The sequence below is a fragment of the Pituophis catenifer genome, unplaced genomic scaffold (genome assembly GCF_029215685.1).
Source record: "Pituophis catenifer annectens isolate HBS135680 unplaced genomic scaffold, rPitCat1.0.hap2 SCAF_8, whole genome shotgun sequence".
NCBI lineage: Eukaryota > Metazoa > Chordata > Lepidosauria > Squamata > Colubridae > Pituophis > Pituophis catenifer.
In genome coordinates, this window is record NW_027256888.1 from 55,625,097 (window position 1) to 55,646,099 (window position 21,003).

The 21,003-nt window shown below is 35.4% G+C and overlaps 1 protein-coding gene across 2 annotated transcripts in view; it reads right to left on the reverse strand.

Moving 5' to 3' along the window:
- The window catches only part of LRBA (LPS responsive beige-like anchor protein), a 369,838-nt gene that overhangs the window by 11,971 nt on the left and 336,864 nt on the right, over positions 1-21,003 (reverse strand). For both annotated transcript variants that reach the window (XM_070948936.1, XM_070948937.1), the window contains 4 exons: positions 16,377-16,569; positions 14,351-14,413; positions 9,794-9,949; positions 2,975-3,142 (listed from right to left, as the gene is read on the reverse strand). In XM_070948936.1, coding sequence (XP_070805037.1) covers positions 2,975-3,142; positions 9,794-9,949; positions 14,351-14,413; positions 16,377-16,569 — 580 coding nt within the window. The remainder of the gene's footprint in view (positions 1-2,974; positions 3,143-9,793; positions 9,950-14,350; positions 14,414-16,376; positions 16,570-21,003) is intronic.

The following is a 21,003-nucleotide window of genomic DNA, read 5'->3' on the forward strand; positions in this document are numbered from 1 at the left end:
TACTCATCTGAGTAATCCAAAGGCAATTAGATCATTCCATTTTAATTATTGTATGATGAAAACTAAGCATCTAAAATCAAGCTGGCTCTGAAGTGAATTTCATCTTTTCTAATTATGCTTAATGAATCCAAGTGACCTTCTGGAAGTAAGTGTTTCCCAAGTGAACATATTAACAAAATGACATACAACTGTTAAAACAAAACTGGAAAAAATGGATGTTTGTGAAATGCAGTGGGAAAGATTTAGTTTCAAAATAAGATTACTATGCCAAGGATTGCATTTCAGAGGTTCAAATATATGCCAGCAGATGTCACTCTAAGATGGTTAGTTATGGTTAGCAAAAATGCCTTTAAAACAGGTCTGGATGCTGGTTAAAAGCTGCTGTGAACCAATGATAAAACTAATAATTTTCAATGTAATATTTTTTTAAATAAAATTCACCGTGATTAATAAAACAATTAGTTTGCATGTTCAAGAGCTCATAAAGGAAATACAACTGGTACTCTATATACCTTTCTAAACGTACATGTAGACTAATTATTACTTCAACATTATCAAATGATCAGAGTAATTTGATTTTCTGACAAAGTGAAACATAATTTTCTTGTCTAGCAGTATAAATTATTTTACTTTTAAAGAATCTATCAGCCTTATCATTTACTTTGTTGTAAATGCCTTCAAACCTGGATTTAAAAGAATAAATTTCAATGTTGTTTAGTATAAGAACTCAAACTTTTTCTTATAAAACATTACTGAGATTCTTATTGTTTACTCCTGAATATTACAGAATATTGCCTATCAAACAGGTTACAAAAATATATAAGAATTTGTTGAAAAGGAAAATGTAGGAAATTACTTTCTGTGCTTGTTATTCTGGAAGCTAATTGCAATGGGATCCTCAAAGGAACACATGACATACTTGAACTAGGAAAAGAATCTTTTTTGAATAGAAATGTAAGGTGTTCTTGAAATGTTCACCTAGATGTGTGAAATCTAGGTCCAAGCCATTTCTCCATACAAGGAAACAGACTGACTTAGGCAATCATATTGTATAATCAACAAAGGGAGTTGTTGCAGTTAGGATAAAATATGATAAATACCCATTAAAAATCTGTCTGAGCTGAATGGTGGAATGCATAATTATTGTGGTTGGTCATACAATCAACCAGATGGTTAGACTGGATTGGGTATTTCTGTTCACTAGTGAGTCCTTCCCAAAGATCTGGGATAGATAGATGTTGTTGTTTAATAGTATTAAAGGTATCACTGCAGGAGGATGTAACTGCATTTTGCAGTTGACTGATAAGGATTTTGTCAATGTCAACATTCAAGTGATGTTCCAGATGTTTTGGAATTGCATCCAAGGCATCTATTAGTATTGCTACTATCTTTACTTTCTTTTGCCATAGTTGTTGTTCTTCTTTTTCCAGAACTATATATTTTGTAATTTTTCCCCCAGTTCTTTCCTTCTATTTTGCTGTCTTCAGGCATCGCAATGTCCACTATCCAGACTTTTCTGTCTTTGTTATCAACAATTGTCAAGCCTGTGGTGTTGTGTAGCAAATGCTTGTCTGTTTTAATTCTAAAGTCCCAGAGCACGTTAGCTTCTTTGTTTTCTATTACTTTGTCTTTTTTTGTGGTCCTACCCGTTCTTGCTTGCTGGCAAATGGTATTTCTTGCAGATAGTCCAATACACCATTGCTGATACTTTGTCATGTCATCATTTGTGCAATATTATTATTATATGGAATTGTATTTTCAAATCAACTTATCTTTTTTATTTTATTACTATAATGTATAAAATAGAAAAGACAAAACAAAAAGCCAAAATTCAAACAAGTATGAAAGAAAACCAAACAAAAACCTGTTATTGCAATTGATATGTAAGAGCAAGTCACTTTATAACAGCAATGTAAAGTTTTTACATATCATTACTGATAGTGAGTTACTATAATCATATTGATTGAAATTTCCATTTTGTCTGATTAAAGTCAGAGAGTAAACACATTTCTTCATTTTTAACCACCCAAATAACTGTTTTAGTTTCATTCCAAATATGATAAGTCCACAAAACTTCTTCATAACTTAGTAAGGTTTCAGTATATAGTTCAACATCACAGTAACAACTTTAAACCTTAACAAGAACTTAGTCTTCTTATATTTCTCATACATACACATACATCAATGCACATACTATTTCCTAGACCAGAGGTGTCAAATTCAAGACTCGGGGCCTAGATTTGGCTTACAGAGTGCTTAGATATGGCCCGTGGAGGCGCCCTGGAAACAGCAAAGAACCCGCCCGCAGCGCCTGCCAGCAAAAAGGGAGCTCGGGAGCTCCGTTTTTGCTGGCAAAGGGTTGCAGGAGCCTGTTGCAGCTGAAAATGGAGCTCGGGAGCCTGTTTTCGCTTGCAGAGTACTTGGGTCACCACACAAGTGACATCAAGCTGGCCATATCCATCCCGGCCCACCAAAGTCAAACACAACCCTGATGTGGCCCTCAGTGAAATTGAGTTTGACACCCTTGACCTAAAGAGATTACAATTAAATTTGAACCAATTTACTTTTTTTATTTCTCTGTTCATAAAACAGCTCTGCAATCTGAAGGATGGAAAGAGAACCAAATGAATTTACCCAAATATCAGAATATTATTCCAGGCATCTAGTGACAGATGCCTGAATCCATGAAATGTATGCATGTAATGATTTTTATGATTCTACAAATGTTGGCATTTGGTGGGGGGAGGTTGCATTGCAACCCTGGATTAAAATGCGTATTGCTCTGGAAATGATGTTCTGTAGAATAACTTGCAGTAATTACATCTAATGAATAAGAATATGGTACCTGTAATCTTGGAGAATGTTTCTGATAAATTGGGCTCCAAATGTTGTCCTTTTCTACTAATTCCTTAACTTTAACAGTATTTGATGCTGTATTTGCCATAGGTAAAAATCAGAATAAAGATCTCCTTACCATTTGTGTTATCACCAATGCTACTGGTTTTACCATTCCAGTACCATAGCAGCAGAGTGGCATCGCGAGACCCTGATAGAATATAACAGTTTCCTCCAATATAAGATTCAGAGCGGCCAAGGCAGGTAACAACATCCCAGTGTCCAAACACAACTTGCATTAGTTTTCCTGAAACATACAAACATTTTTTTCATTCATAGTAAGACCACATACTGTAGGATTCATATTGACGGATTGGATCCCACCCTCACTACATAATTAATTTCCAACTCTTCAGTTGGAAAGAATAAAATTAAAAGGTCCTGGTTGTTCTAGAAGCCAAGGCACTGTCTGCCCAACTATCTTCTGAGAAAAGAATCTCTTTCCATCATTTATTTGATTTAGACAACTCATAACTGCTATATGCCTTGAGATTTGTTTAGCATTGTCAAACGTTGCACAGGATAATCAATTATTACAAAAAAGAACTTCACAAATTATTTTCCAGTTTTCTACTCCTGATTGTTGAAAACAAAGTCTTAAATACACAGCAAGTAAAGGCAATGACAACTGTATATTTCTTTCATTGTTTCATTCTTCTATCATTCAGATAAGAAAAAGTTATATTTACAAAGTACCTTGTCCATTCAAAATCCATTCATATATTATTCACATTGAGGGGAGCATGGTTTATGGCAGTCCTATAAAGTAGCTGATAATAATTACTGCCGGGACAGAGGTAAGATATTGCATAATGCTCCTATGGTATCCTAATAGGTATTCATACATATTCAGCCATTTAGTTCATGGTATCTGAAATACCTGACCTCCTTTTTTAATTTTCTTATTTTTAATGCATGATTAATACGCTATGTTTATTCAGTGAAGTGTGGACAAATAGAGAAAGCCGCAGAGAAAGTTAGACTCTGAAATCAGTCAGTCAAAGAAACAAATATTTCTGAAGTTTGTTTTGAAAATTCTAAAGTGTTGATTTTATATTTGTTAGAAAATTTAGGAAAATGACTTATACTGGAGTCAGTTTTTATTAATATCTTGACAGTTGCAATACCTTTTTTAAAAAAAAGCAGTTTTTGCAGCATTGACTTTAAAAAGCTATCTGAAAATAATATGCACCATTATCAGAGAGTTGATTGCAATTCTGCAATGCTAGTTGTTTTCAGAATACATAATTTACAACGCTCTCATCTGAAATCTGAATAAGATTAATTTACATAAATATTAAAATATAATTGAATTTGCTATTAACTATTCTTATAATCTTATTCTGTAATTTTTCCTTCCTTTCACAACTCAGGAACAGGACAGATAATTAATGAAAACCTTTCAGACAAATATTCTTTGAATACTCAAAACAAAATGTAAAATGAAATGTATAATGAAAAAAAATCCCTTTGCTTTTCCATTATATATTAATGTTTTTTTTCTACAAGTATTCTATTATACATTTTAAATATGCAAGACAAAGCTGAATTTTGTCTTTATGAAAAAAGTTGAATTAAACTAAAATTCCATAGGTTATTGGTTTTTTTTCCACGGATGAAATATACATTTTATTAAATAGTATCTTTTCTTCTATTTGTTTGCAAAAGAAATTGAAATCCAATTATTTACTGTTCTAGCAGGGATGCCCCAAATTGGAAAATATGGACTATCAAGTGCTTTAATGATAAAATTGGTTCTATGAAATTTGAATGAGCTGGAAGGGACCTTGGAGGTCTTCTAGTCCAGCCCCCTGCTCAAGCAGGAGACCCTATACTATTTCAGATAAATGACTGTCTATACTCTTCTTATAAACATCCAGTGATGGAGTGCCCATGATTTCTGGAGGCAAGTTGTTCCACTGATTAATTGTCCTCACTTTTAGGAAGTTTCTCCTTAATTCCAGGTTGGTTCTGTCTTTGATTAGTTTCCAGTCATTGTTTCTTCTCCTGCCCTCCGGTGCTTTGGAGAATAACTTGATCCCCTCTTTTCTGTGCCAGCCCCTCAAGAACTGGAATACTGCTATCATGTCACCCCTAATTCTTCTTTTCTTTAGACTAGCCAGACCCAAATCCTGAAGCCATTCTTCATATGTTTTAGTTTCCAGGCCTTTGATCATCTTAGTTGCTCTTCTCTGAACTTTTTTCAAAGTTTCAACATCTTTTTTTGTAGTATGGTAACCAAAATTGATTGCAGTATTCCAGGTTTGGTCTTACTAGGATTTTATAAAGCAGTACTAATATTTCACGTGATCTTTATTCTATGCCTCTGTTTATATAACCCAGGATTGTATTAGCTTTTTTAGCTGCTACTGCAAATTGTTGGCTCATATCCAAGTGATCATCCACTAAGACTCCAAGACTCCTATAAAAGACTGCAATCATTTTACCTTCTACTTTCCCTCAAATTAAAAAAATGATTTTGTTTTTCAGGGGTTGAAAAACAAAACTGAGAGGAGCACATGCACCCCATAACCTACTGTTATACTTCTACTGTTATACTTTCTAGCAAATCTCTCTGGTTCTTTCTTCTTCTTTATATCAGTAACATTTCTTGTGACTGACTCTCAACTGTTCAAAGGCCATACTTCGGATTGGAATTTCTGTTGTAAGTCTTTGCAGTTTTAAGTCAAGGTCCCAGTGATTGGATCTGATCTTTCTGCCATTTTTATGATGGTTGTTAAGTAAATCACACAGTTGCTAAGCAAATACTTTTTCGTGAACAGGCTTTTTTTGCTGGAAAAATGGGAAAAAACATCGCAAATCAGAGTCATATTATCACAGAATTCTACAACCAAGCTGGTGCCAAGCAGCCAAATTGTGGCCAAATGACTACGGGAGAAGTGATTAATGGTCCCAACATATCACACAGCCAAAAGCACCCTTTCCAAGGCACTCATAGCTTTGAACAATCATTAAGCTATCAGTCTTATATCAAGGACCACCTTTAAAGAAGCACCGGCTCTTAAACTCAATGCATTTAAGTTACCTTCTACAGAAGTTTATTTCTCAGCTATACTGTTTGCTTAGACAAAGGAGGCAACCATTTTCATGATCCAGAGTAGTAGACACAGAGGCAAGCTATCTGCAGCATGCTCTGGTTGTGTCAATCAACGGAACCCAGGAAATATGCCTTCTATGTTGTAGTGCCTGCTATATGGAACAACACTTCCTTCAAGAATCAGGCAGATCTAATTCTGTTAGCCTTAAAGGCCTCTGTTATTTTATTTACACAATAAATAAATAAATATTTTATTTATTTGTACTGTATTACTGTTGATTTTAAATGTCTGCTGGCTACCAGATTCACGTGATCAGATGTGTGGATATATATTATATGTCTTCTAATTAAGTAAAATAAATAAGGTGAAAAATTATAAGCAACAGAACAAGTTCAGTTTTGAACTCCAAATAGGTTGTGCAAGTCTGTGGATGAATGAATTAAAGTGATTTCTACTCTAGCCACATGGATTGAAAAAAGAAGGATGTAGCGGCCAGAACACCAGCTCCAGAACTACATGTTAAACAATGAACAGATGGAACACATTTGTTTGTTTCTAGATGCTACTAGCCATAGTAATTTGAACTGTTTAAATTCCCAGAACAGGTCTGAATCACAGTAAGCATAAGAGCACCAGTATGGAACTACAGCTGTATTATGTTTCAAGTTTCACGTATAATAAAGTCACTGAAAAATTTTGGCCTTCAATTTCAGAAGATATCCATTGGCTAAAAGCTCAGAAGTCAAAGCCATTGCTAGTACTGACAGGATCAATACATATGATGAAGGTATGATGTGAAATGACACATCACTCCTTATAGAATTTTGTGAAAAAAGAACAACTTCTTATGGACTCTTGCTGAAAAAAGAAACAAAAATGAACTGACGGTTTATAGATTTAATGATTAGAAAATTAGGGAAGATTATGGAAAGAAGGAAACTTTGATATAACTTTAGAAAAAGGGAGCAAAAATATACATGAATTTATTAGTTCTGTTAGTAGAAAATATTTTTATTGTATTTTTTCTTTTTCTTTCTTATGTACATCTACATCTTATCTACATCTTTTTTATGTTTTTTACATTTTTATTACCTTTTTCTATCTCATCTCTTTAATTCAAAATTTGTGTTGTTTTTACTCTAACTTTGTGTGTGTGTGAACTGTTGAAGATTTTATCTGTAATCTGAAAAACTATACCACAACTAAGTTGTCTACTATCAGCCTAACCAAGGTGGGGTAATACCAGTGATGTAATGAATTAAGTTATGAGTCATACATTGCAACTTAATAGCCTTGTTCTGAAGAAGAAAAGCTGAAGCCAGATGCAAAAATTAAGAAGACTAAATGACTGCAGCAATAAGAAAAAAGAATGTGGGACTTTGATGCAGATACCCAAGATATCAAGCAGATGGAAAATATAGAGATGGATCTGTAACTTAGAAAGGTAAAGAGCCAGCCTAAACCTATTGCTGAGATAAAATATGTAGATTCCACAATAGCTGATATGGACAACAACCATCAGTATATATTTTGTGAAGATTGAACGGACACTTGTGTGTGAACAGCTCCAGAATACAGGAATTGTATTTATTGATTCAATCAACCATTTGTATAGTATAGTATACTATCTATACCCATTCATGGACAGGGACAGTCTAAACACTGGTAATTATGAGATATGGATTATCACCACCTCTCTATAGACCAGAGGTGTCAAACTCAAGGGCAGGATCTGGCCTGCAGGGTGCTTAGATGTGGCCCATGGGGCCGCCCTGGAAACAGCAAAGGACTGGCCCATGGTGCTTCTGCCAGTGAAAATGGAGCTCAGGTGAGCTGCGCACGGCCCTCCCGAGCTCCGTATTCACTGGCAGAGGGTTGCAGGAGGCTGTCACAGCTGAAAACGGAGCTCGGGAGCCCATTTTCTCTGGCAGAGCGCTCGGGCCCCCACAGATACCCCCAACACAAGTGACGTTGAGCTGGCCATGCCCACCCTGGCCATGCCCCCCACCCCTCCCGAGGTCACACAGTGCTGATGTGGCCCTCAATGAAATTGAGTTTGACACCCTGCTTTAGACCTTTCATTGAATTTAGCCCAGAAGCTTTAGCAGGTATAGTTTGGGACAAGTTTACTAAGTAGAGAAAAGTGACTACATATTGTTCAAACAAATGTATTAGCTATGAAATAGCTACTGACCATGGAGAAGTTTACACAACTTGTGATACACAAACTCCTAATCAATTTGATACCAAGATGCTTGCTGAATTAACCGCTTATATGTTCCAGGAGTGGCTGAGTGAGTCATTTACATTTTATACTTGAGTTGATCTTTTATACAGTGACACCACTCTCTGGAGTATTTTCTTGCTATAATCCATAGGCCATCTACTAATTACATCTATTAGGTATCCTATGGCAAAATTCTTTTACATGAACTTCATGGACTATCAAAATCAATCCTTTCCCCTCTTTTTAAATAGTATGTTTTATCATATTTTAATTTAATTTTAATACTGTGTTTTAATATTTTTATATTATGTCAGAGATGAAACTGCAGAGTTTTATATTATTTAGCACAATGTATATTTTTAATATTTATTTCCAAATATTATTCTTGTGGATAGGGTGGAAGCAGGAATGAAAATAATAAAGAACATAGAGGTAGTAGATTTTTGTGTGTATCTATTATCCCTATATTAGATCTTCACAGATGTGGGTTTTTTTAATAAAAATGGGTGCATGTCATTATAACAATCTAAATAATATTACAATAGTTTCAACTTAATCTATTCTACATTGTGTTCTTCCACTCATGTTATATTTTGTACTAAGGAATACAAGAAAAAAAACATCAGGAATACATTACAATTATGTATTTTAAAGAGGCAAGAGAGTGGAAAAGAAATTGAAGATAAAGTTCGCTTTGGGAACCCAAGCTAAAAGCCAAACTTGACCTTCTTCAACCAGTCAAATCTTCTCTTGTCCTGCAAAGCCAATGCTCCCTATAATTTACCTAAATATTCCATTTGGCACTACTAATGAACTTTCAGAATGATGCAAAAAGAAAGAGTAAAGGTACCATTATATGGCAAACAATGTCTCAACCAGTGTTGAAATGTTAGCAAAAAGCAATATTTGATTTCTTGAGGGTAGAAAATAGGCTGATAGGAGACAGTGGGTGTATTTTTGTTTCCTATGAGATAAAATATCATTGACGTAAAGTTACAGAGATGTTTTGGAAGAGTCAAGTGTTTTTCTTACACTTTACAGTAAGGATATAAAATTTGATATTTCTTCTTTTTTAAATGTTAAAAACAAAATTAATTAATATAGTTAGTCCTTAACTGCAACTGAGCCTGTCAACTATAGTTGTAAGTTGTGATGGTTGTAAATCAGGTCATAGTATGACTGAACTCATTTTATGATTTTTTTATGGTAGTCATTAAGTGACCACCATGGTCATTAAACAAGCGTTGAACTCATTAAATGAACCCACTGCATGGTGACTTTTGCTAGAAACAGAAGTAAACACTGGTTTTCAGCTAAAATCGCAGTCATGTGAGTACAAGATATTGCAAATGGCTGTATAGGTGGGCTTGTTACCGACTGACCAAAATGCAGTCACATGACTGCAGTGGGGACTAGCTATAGGAACATTGGAACTGGGTAATAAGTATCTTTTATGGAATCCTCAGAACTTTGAATGGTTGCTAAGTGACCAATTTAAGTCAAGGACTACCGGTAGTCAGTTTTGCTGCTTTGTAAAAATTGTGCACAAACAAAGTTTTAACAGTTTAATTAAACAGTTTCAGAAAAAGATTAATATTTTACATTAACTCACCTGTATCAGTAGAATACACCCGAAAACTTTTATCCCAAAATCCACAGACCAGGATGTAGCGATTATCTGATGTGATAACAAAGCACTGGGAATGGACTTGAATACTTTGGTCCAGAAGATCTGTGATTTGCCTTTTGTGCATACCTGTATTGCTAGCTAAAAAAGAAGAAAATGAAAAGACAAGAGAGAAATAATAGTTTATTCCAATTGCAAAATAAGTTTTAATTTCTTGCCAAACAATCTTAAATCAATAAGAATCTGATTCTTGGGAGATTTTATTTCCATTTCTTTTTGCCCAATTATAATACAGGGTGCTCAGATTATTTCAAGAAATAAATCTTATAAGGCTCTGACTATCTCTCTCAAAACTAGGGATATGATAAAATTCATTTTAGTGCAAGTTCAGCTGGCAAAACAACTACAATTTTAGTAAATATAAATTAATACAGGCTAAGCTTGACAAAGTATGGGTAGTCCTCAAGGTATGAGTGGCTGTTTAAAGGTCATTTGAAGTTACAAATGCATCACCAAAGTGTATTTACAGCATCTTGTACTTTGAACATGATCACTCCCGCCTTTCGCCCCTGCACTCGCTAATTGAATGTGTGGCTTGTTAAGTGCACATGAAGTATCTCGGGGTAGGGAAAGCCATGGGGGGCTCTAGTGATGGAACAGTCCACCTGTTTCATACCACCTAAGGCCTTCCTTGACCCAGAGATACCTCATTCTCCCTCTCTTGGGGTCCCCACAATTGCTGCCCCCCATCCTGCTGTGCTGGCTCACTTATTTGATGATCTGTCTCCTCTCTACCCTGTTTCTTTCCCTGCTCTTCTTTGCTGCATGCGCCATTCCAGGCTTCCTTTCTCAGCACTGAACCACTTGAGAAAGGCTTCGGCAATGAAAAAGGAGGCATGGAGTCCCACGTGCACCCTTCCAGACCTCCTTTCGCTCCGCTGAACTGCTTGAGGAAGGCTTTGGCTATAGAAAAGGAGGCCCGGAGGCTCACATGTGCAACTCTGGGCCTCCTTTCTCGCTGCCAAAGCGCTTGAGGATTGCATCCCTGTAGGCTTCGGCAGCCATTTGCAAAAAGCCTTTTCCAATAGGAACATAGCTTCGCTGGTGTCAACAAAGGTTTTTTTCAAAGGGTTGCCAAAGCCTACAGGGATGTAATCTCCCTGCAGGCTTTGGCAAGGAAACGGCAAACGGAGGAAAGACCTGAAGGACCAAAGCCTTCCCTCCGTTTTCAAATGTCCTCAATTCGCAGAGAATAGAGGCCTAAAGTGCGAGATCACATGAGATCATTAGCACAAGATCTCATGCTACTGATCTCGCAGTACTTTAGAGTACATTAGGCTTCTGTTCTCTAAAAAATGCACCGAAAGCCTAAGCAACAAAGTAGTCAAAGAAACCGCGACAGAGGGGAGATCTTCGCAAAATAAGTGAGTCTCCACAGGCAGAGTAACTGAAGACCTGGCGAGGTGGTGTGAATAGGCAGGATGAATGTTGCATAGCCTCTATGGTGGTTTGTAAGCGTGAACAACTGTTGTGGTGCTGCAACATTCGTAATTTTGGGACTTGTTCATAAACATTAGAGGGCGCTTATTGCATAACTTCGAACATTCACTAAGGGAACATATGCAACCGGGGATTACCTGTATTTGTAAGGAAGTAAGGATTTTACAAATTGCTGTACTTGTCTGTTAGAATTTTTCAAAGATAAAGTTTTTTTTTTCCCCATGATTGTATTTGTATGTATTTGCCTTGGAATTGTTTGCAGAAATACTAGTACAATAAATGTCTACAGAAAGCAGATTCAGTACTGTAAAATTCCTTTGTATTCTACTGTACTGTGTTTGTTTGCAAGTGTTTTGATTGCTTTCAGCAAGTTACTTTGCATTCCACTCACTAGTGGAGTGCTAGTTTGCGTGTGCTTTGAGATCACCTGTTTTTGTTTTTAATTAAAAGGCAGCTTCTATGCGCTGCTTTCAATTCCAGCAGTGAATGTTCTAGTACTTTACCCACTCTGCCAATTTTCTCTTTTTCTTGTGGAAATGGTTTCTTATTAGTTTCAGCCACTGGTTCACTTAACAATTGTGAAGATCAAGTGTTTTTTCCCGGTGAGACTGGTCTATCAGGGCAACCTGGTCTACCCAAATATGGGACGGAGCATACTGCTTCTGCTTGTGGAGATCATTTAACAACCCAAAGAAAACAGCAAGCTCAATTTTCTCTTTCACTTAATAAATTGATCGATTTGCTTTACAATTGTATTTTTAAAAAATGACGTAAAAATGAGTCTGATTCATTTTGTGACAATTTTTATTTACAACCCTAAGGGATTACGGTTATACCTTGAGGACTACCTGTTATATAACCCTTAATGATTTAATTCATTATAGAGATTGTAGATCACTAGGAGCTTTATTTGAAGAGGGAAACCTGTGGTCTATGTACTGCAGCAACACTGCATATATAAAATAATATAATAAGATATATTAAACACGGTATAGATAAATATAATAAATATAGTATGGAAATTGGGTATAGTAGTGATTTAAAGGATAACTTCAGATGAGATTTCATCTATATTTCATTTATTAGGTGAACCTAGGCATTTTTAGAAAAAGCATCATAAATTGTTATGTGACTGCCAGACACTGCAAAGGACTGAAAATCTGGGCTAGTTGCTGACTGCCTGAAATATGATCACATGACCACAGGGGGCACTGGCTATCAGAACTGGGTCATAAGTATGTTTGGAGTGGGGGTCCGTATTACTTCGAATACCCTAAGTGACCGGTCATAAGTTGAGGACTGCCTGTATTTCATAATAGTATTGCAGATCATTTGCAGTAATTTACAATATTAATAAACATCCTAAAACAAGCTGCTTAAGTGTTAACTCCAGATATAATTTTTAGCTATAACTTTAATGTTATCAATAGTTACACATGCAACAGTTCTTAACATGTTTAGGATAATATCTTTTTCAGACTGCACCTAGATTTAGCATATTTATCTACTGATTTAAGTGCCATTTATTCAATAGGTACTAATATGAATAAAACTAACTTTGCATTTCATGATTCCCTCCCTCTATCAAAGGGAGATAATCTTAGGATCCAATTTATCAGTTGCATGCTAAATATTAATGTGGAATAAACATAAAAGAAAAGGTGTGTTATTGTACTACATTTCCAAAGTAAAATTACATCGGGGTGGGCTGCTGTGGGTTCTCAGGGGTTCGGGAGAATCTCTAGCTAAGATTCTGTGCAGTTCGGAGAACCCCCAAATCCCACTCCTGCCTGGCCCTTCCTGCCCCTCCCCGCCCCTCCCAGGAGTCTTCACACAGCCCGTTTTGGATGCAGGTAAGTGCAGGGCGCGTGTGGAGGCTCGGGGCCTCCAGAGGGCCTATGGAGCTTGGTGAGGCTGTTTTCACCCTCCTGGAGGCTCAAAAAAATCCTCCAGAGCTCAGGGAGGGCAAAAACGCCCTCCCACTGTGGTGGAGGAGGCTGACTAGGCCATGCCCACCATGACCACGCCCATCCAGCAATTGGGCAGAGAACCCCTTGCTAAAATTTTTGAAGCCCACCCCTGAATTACATCCTGTATTTTGCTAACTGCAATAATAAATCTTGCAGACATCCATGATAAGGGCTGAATAGAATAACAGTCCTATGTTTTAAACATTGAGTATAAAATGTTTATCAGTTCATCTGATAACTATCTACTGATGCTTCCCAAGGGTTGTGATAAATACATTACAGAGTATATTATATGAAATTTACCAATGCCTAAAAATAAAGGTTCACAAATCATCTAGTGCATTTTTTGTGTGTGTGTGTGATTTAAACAACATAATAAAATAGTTGTGAATCAAATATATTATAAGATTTAATCTATCTGAAAAACCATCTTCCTGCTTCCCTGGTTGTGATCCTGAAGTCAACCATACTTTAGTTAAAAAAGTACTAATATCCTAACCTCAAAATGACTGAGCCATTTATTTCAAGTCTGGATCTGCTCTGCAATTACACATTAATTCCATCAGCCTGAACAGCAGGCCTGTGGAAAAAAGGATTGATCTCCTGTAATTATAAAATTCTGGCACCAGAGTTTTATTTTTCACAACACAGCGCCGCTAAGAACCCTACTGTTATTATGAAAATTTCCTCAGCAAAGAGCTCCATCACATTACTGGTGCACCAATTCATCATAACGTGCCTTGCTCTTGCTCATCAACAAGTCTGAGTGATGAAAAGGCCCAATATTATCCTGACAGTACTTCATGCGCATTCTCAATCACACATTATTACGGCATCCATATTAATTTTCATTGACACACGTCCTAGGCCTGTTCAAATTAGGCAAACCAATGAGGGGGAGTTGATGAAATACCAGCATAGCCACAGCTCATTGCATTCCAATTTGCATGCAAATGGTTTATCAGGAAAATTCCATTCCCAGCAACCAGCAAGTGAAAAACAACCGTAATCTACACTTCAGGGCCACCATACAGAGCTTAATGAATCGCAAAGAGAGAAGGAAGTGACAGACCTATGAGAGGATCGATTTCCACTGGCAGCTGGTATGGCTGGTCTTGTACAGCACCTTGATGAGCTAAAAGAATGAGAAAAGGCTTAGAAATAGTGCTATTTTAGGTACTAAAATCACACCAAAAAATCATATAAATCAAGAATGATGTGATACTGTCTTTTGAAGAATTGGATTTTCTCCCATTTATTAAATTCTATCAGCCAAAATTTCAAGTTTTTTAAAGGCTTGTTTATACATTTATTTCATCTTATTTCTGTTCTCAGTGTATGCCATCACCAGAGATTTGGGTCATAAACTATAGCAGATGGTTAACCGGCAGCTTCTCATATTGCAAAAAAGAAAACAAATGGTAAAGAATGCTGAAAACAAAATGTGACAGCCACTTGCTAACTATCGTGGATCTCATCTTTCTTTAAGGGAACAAAAAAAAAAAAAACCCTTTGAATAGGATAACACAAATGTAATATTCATAAAAAATAATTGTTTTATATAAAAAGGAGATTTTTAGACCATATAATACGAAGGGGTATATTATCATTTAAAAGTGGCGTAAACAGAGGAAAATCTCATTTGTAATTTAGTTTTGTTTAATAAAAATGTATGAACAATTTTTGTATTCAAAATATTCTTTTTTTTTTCCTAAAGCTAAAATGCAAAATAATTATTTCCAGAACATTTTTCTCAAAACATCAATGAAACTTTGCAATAATGGAAACTAACATAAGAAAAATCATACACCCAATATTCCACTTTTTCACAGGCAAATTGCAAAGCATATGCTTATCATAAAACTAGCTTTGTTGGAATGATTACATAGTTCATGTGGAATTTAGAAGTCTATGATTCAGTAAAATCATAATAAGCAATATAAGTTTTTTCTCTGTAAGGATAGATGTTCTACTGTATTCAACAGTGAAATACTGTTAAATCAACAGAATGAAATGTATACAATTTTACTTACCTGTGTCAAGTGAAATATGGTTATTTCTGTATTTTTCATTTTTTTAAAAAAAATTGCAATAGGAATTATACAGTAAAATAATAAACAATATTTTAAACAAGAATAAAAAGGCTAAGAGACCAGGAAGGACATTGAAATAGCTGGTAGTAATAAAAAAGTGGACATTGTTTTTTTTCATAGAAATTTGATGAATTTCAAAAGTCAAAAGCAGCAAGGAAAAGATGGGGACAAAGGATTTGATAGGAGGGATACTTTCGTGAAGCACAAAAGAGTTAATAGGGACATGGGAATAATTGAGAACAGAAATATAGGATGCATTTACTATTTACCGGTACTATTTGGCTCAAATGTAAAAGCAACCACAAGATAAGCTGTTTTTTTCCAATATCCTGCCAACTGACAAGCAGACATTATCCACTCCCTGACAGTTCAGACTAAATTTGGAGTAAAGTTGTTCACCTATCAGGAATAGCATTTCAACCAATTTACCAACCAATACATGAACATTTGTATTCAATTACAATTATTCCTAGACTAGTGGAAAACCTTGATGTAAAAAGCAGATAGACAAAGGACATTTGGAATTTACAGGGGTCACATGTAATAGCCCTAAAATGATATATATTTTATATATTTGTTTCCACTACTCAAATTTAAACTGACACAGCAAACCAAGGATAACCCAAAGCTTATAGTTATTTTTATATTATTTTTGAAAATAACCAATCAAGATTTCACATTTCAACTCTGCCTACAGTTTTGTTTCCAGATTTTCTAGTAATAATGATAGGAAACTACCATCTTGCTAGAAATTGTAAAACGTATTGCTTATATTGCTCAGGTACTTAGTAAAACTTGATGCCAAAGAATGAGGTTCTTATAATGTATTATTACATATAGTTTGCATAGTTTACTGCATGACATTTCTGAAATGATTAAAAGCTCCATTGCACAAATATAACTATGCTTATACTTCTTAAATCTACTATGGAAAGTAATAGCCCTTTTGTACCTTACCACCACACACCAATTTGCTAATTATGTAATCAATATTTCTATACTCACCAGGAAGATTGTGCCACTTATTCACAGCAAATAGTCGGTTGACAGTGACAGTAATCACGGCAGAATTTGCCAAGCCAGGCTGAGTATTGGCTGCTACATGTGTTACAGGAGAGTTGGATGGAAATTTTAGGACCATGATGACATCCTGTTGAGCTTGGTCTGTGAACATCAACGGACTCTGGAGAAGGAGATACTGTTGAGTGGGGAAAACAAGATCCCAACCACGAGAGAAAAAAGGGAAAGGCAAAGAAGATTGGAAAGATAAGAAAGTGCAGGAACAGTGAAGACCCCGTTAAAAGAAGCAAGAAGCATCAGCAGCTGCAAATGAATGCTAATGCAATAATTTTTCACAGGTTATGGAAATTATATTTTTAAGGAATGCCTTGATTTCACATTAAAAATTAAATGGAGAGGGAAAAAAATCTAAATCCAACATCTACAGCAAGTCATCATTAAAACGTTTCCAGGTGTCTGTGTATTAAAATTGCTAAGCTTCTCAATCACCAGGTTCAGGTGAAGAAAAGAAAGCCCCAATCATGAAGATGAAAATTGTTCTCCAAAAAACTGTAAAATAGCTGTGTCATTTTTTTCTATGATCACATGTCTGCCCTCCACATGTCTGCCCTGGGAAAAGACACAGCTTTTTAAAAAAGTAACATATGAAGGGTCTTTTTCAAATTGAACTTTAAGTATTATTGTATACAGTAGGGGTGTCAAACTGGTGGCCTGTGGGACGGATGTGTCATGCACAGGCCACGCCCATCCTGGCTCTGCAAAGGCAAAAAAAAATGTTGCAATATGTCACATGGTGACACCATCGAATTTGACACCCATGGTATACAGCTTGAAAATCTTGACATTAATGTAGGAATATTAATTCAAATTAATTGTAGAATATAGGTTTTTACAGCTGCTATATTTTCATGAAATTAATATGTGCTGATGTTTCCTTAGACTTATCACTAGCTTCTTCAGTGCAGAACAATATTATATGATAACAAATAAGGATGTGACATCTGAAGTCAAATTCCATTTTAGACTTGTTCTAATGAAGCTAACAGTGTAGTAGCTGATATTCAACTGAATCAACACCTATTCATTGTCTCACACAACATTTCCAGGAAATCATTTCACTAGTCAATCCATATTAATTTAATTTTTAAGCAATGGATTCTACAATTAAGCATGTATTTTTGGGCTGTTTTCTGTCCAGTTACATTACAGATACATGGCTTCATTCAAAGTTTTCCTTCAATATCTACTTCATTCATGATACAAGTCTATAGAAATAGATTTTAAATAAATATAGATGTAGATTTTAAAGAATAGAAAAAAGAACAGATATGAATTTTAAAGAAGAGTAAACTAAAGCAAGTTCAATTTTATTAATATGTTGTATTCAAAGTAATATTTCCAAATGAAAAGTTTTAATTTGGAAATATTATTAATCAATTAAAAGATTTTCTGCAGCTATTCCATCTTTTCCTCCACAACTGATTTGTTTCTGGTAAAAAAAAAATCAATAATATAAAGCAGGGATCTCATACTGGTTGGGGAATTCTGGGAGTTAAAGTCCACAAGTCTTAAAGTTGCCAGGTTTGGAGAACCCTGACATAAAGGATGAGGTGGGGGAAATCAGGAAATGTTACAAATAAAGAAGGATGTAATATTGTCAACTCCATAACGCTAGGAAGTTCAGGAAACACTGGATTCATGGAAATATCATTATTATGTGTTTTAATATGGCTGTACACCGCCCAAAGTCCTTCGGGAGAAGGGCGGTATAGAAATCTAATAAACTTAAACTTAATTATTATCATCAGGGTAATATAACAAAACCCCAAAACCTATTGAAATAATTCTTTCACATAATTTATAACTAATGTAATTAAGGCAGAGTTACCCAGTCTCTTTCTCGCACTTCCCGCTCCCTTTGATTCAGGACTCTCTTCTGTAATGCGCCAACCTTATTTCTTCCCTTAACTCTCTTACCTCCCTCTCCATGTTCTCAAGGTCCATTAGACATTCCATCACAAAGATGAAATTCTTATGCTCCAATTTTACAAGAATCGCATAGTATCTCTAACTATGTTTCATTTAAGTATCTCATAGATTTCAAGAGGTTAGCTTAATCTGGATCTAACCCAATTAACAATCACATTTTAAGTTGAATATTATAAATAATATTTTTATTTAAATTAAATTTCTAGCAATTCCTTGGTTGCTACACCACTTTTTCCTACCCCTTCATCTTCCTGGAAAGCTAAAATTCAGTATAGCTTTTCTAGTAGAACCTTGTGGCTATGGAGCTACTTAAGACATAGAACTGCAATTTGGCAGCAGGCAAGTTGACACAGTTTTCCACATAGGGCAGAGCAAACTAGGATTCCAGCATGACAATGTCTAAATAGGGAAACATTTATGCCAACAGACTACCTATTTAATATCACTTGCCTAATGCATTGCAGACTTTTTAATTTTTGTTTTAATGTTTTACACTTTGCAATTTTGCATCCTGTCTTCATCACTCTATTTGATAATAGAAGTTTCATTTGTTAAGAGGTTGACTTTCTTTGCTATGTACTGTCGGATCAGAACCCTAACATCTATAGAAGAGTCATTTCAAAAATTTTCAGCCTCTATTGCTTAACATAAGAAATTGCTCCTTTACATCTTAAAAGGTAAAGGTTCACCTCGCACATATGTGCTAGTCGTTCCCGACTCTAGGGGGCGATGCTTATCTCCGTTTCTAAGCCAAAGAGCCAGCACTGTCTGATGACAATTCCATGGTCATGTAGCCAGCATGACTAAATGCTGAAGGCGCACAGAACACTGTTACTTTCCCACCAAGGTGTCCCTATTTTTCTACTTTAATTTTTACATGCTTTCAAACTGCTAGGTTGACAGAAGCTGGGGCAAGTAACAGGAGCTCACTCCGCTAGGGATTCGAACCACCGAACTGTGGACCTTTTTGACTGACAAGCTCAGCGTCTTAGCCACTGAGCCACTGCATCCCCTCTTTAAACCTTAGGATTCCACTAGTATATAATTCAATTTGCACCTTATCAATCACTGTTTAAATTTGTGTGTGTATCCTTATTGTATAGTGGTTAAGGCACCAGCCAGAAACCAGGAACCCTAATCCTTCCTTAGGCATGAAATCTATGGGATGACCTTGGGCCAGTCGCTCTCTTTCAGCCCTAGGAAAGAGGCAATAGCAAACCACTTCTGAAAATATTGCCAAGACAAGTAAAGGGACTACTTCAGGCAGGCATTAGGAATCAACACTAATTTGCTATGCATATATATATATACACATCCTTTAAATATTACATCAGATTATATACACTTATTTGATGAAGCTATAAAATAACTGATGTCAAAGGAATGACCAAGATGCAGTCTTTATAACTCTCTTCACTAAGTTTTAACATTTTGGAAGTAGCAAATTACAGCCATTTGTCCCTATTCTAACAAAGTGCTGTTAGCTTATATTATCAAAATTCATACTTTCTCATATTTTATGAAAACTGTTTGAGATAACTAATATGTAACAGCTGAGCAAAAAAAGAACTCATTGTTAGTGAGCATGGTTTTACTGTACACTCTGCTGAATAAAGTTATTATTTATATAATTATTACTAATATTATTTGTGAATATTCCTGAAATACTATTTTTTGAAAGATATTATATTTTTGGAGTTTGAATACAGTGACAATGGTTTTTGCCTATTTATCATTAGTTGTATATGTATATTTAGTATCTTTTTATAGATAACAAATAAATAATACATTTTTATATCATTTTTTATAATGATATAAAAGACATTAAGAGTACTTAGAAAAACATATTGCACTATGAATTCCTATTTGGAATCTTTGCATGAAGGTGTAAATAAAAACAACTAATAAGCTACCCAGACACACTTTTGAGCAAGTGGCTAAAAGCCAATCAATATTATGAGTTAATCCTCCCTGGATGCTCATTCAATTAAAGGTGTCAGTAATGCCTCATCTGATGTGGCCTCAATTAAATTCAGCTATCTGATGGTGTGAAAACACAAGGGGATACAGCAACAGCAGCCAAACCAGACAAATAGGCAGCCTCCTTGTGATTGCTAATTACTACACCTGGTGCATATTATGGCCTGTGCATTTAACACAGCCCATGGTGCCTTTAATGGCTTCTCCACACAGAACCCAGAGAAATTAGTGGAACTTTTAGCGATTAAAGCAATCATTACAGTGGTAAAACTTTGATTTGGTGATCTGAAAAGTTAACATAGCATGGAATGAAAACAATTTTTGTCATTCTCATCTTAACACCTAAAAAAATTAAAACACAAAGAATAAAAATGTGAACTATAGAACTCATCTCTGAAGTTATTGTTTATAAATATTTGCAGAGATGCAAGAATCAGTTGCATGTTCGCATCTGTGGCAGCTCTCTGAAATGCTAAAATTGTATATTTTTTGCATATATATATATAGACATACCCAAATGTGTGTGATCTATTTTTTTTTAAATTATAGAAATTGCCTGAATTGAATTCTTGATTTTCAATCAAATGGCTATAGTGTTATTTGACTTTAAATGACAGTGATCTAAATCCACCCACTAATTTCA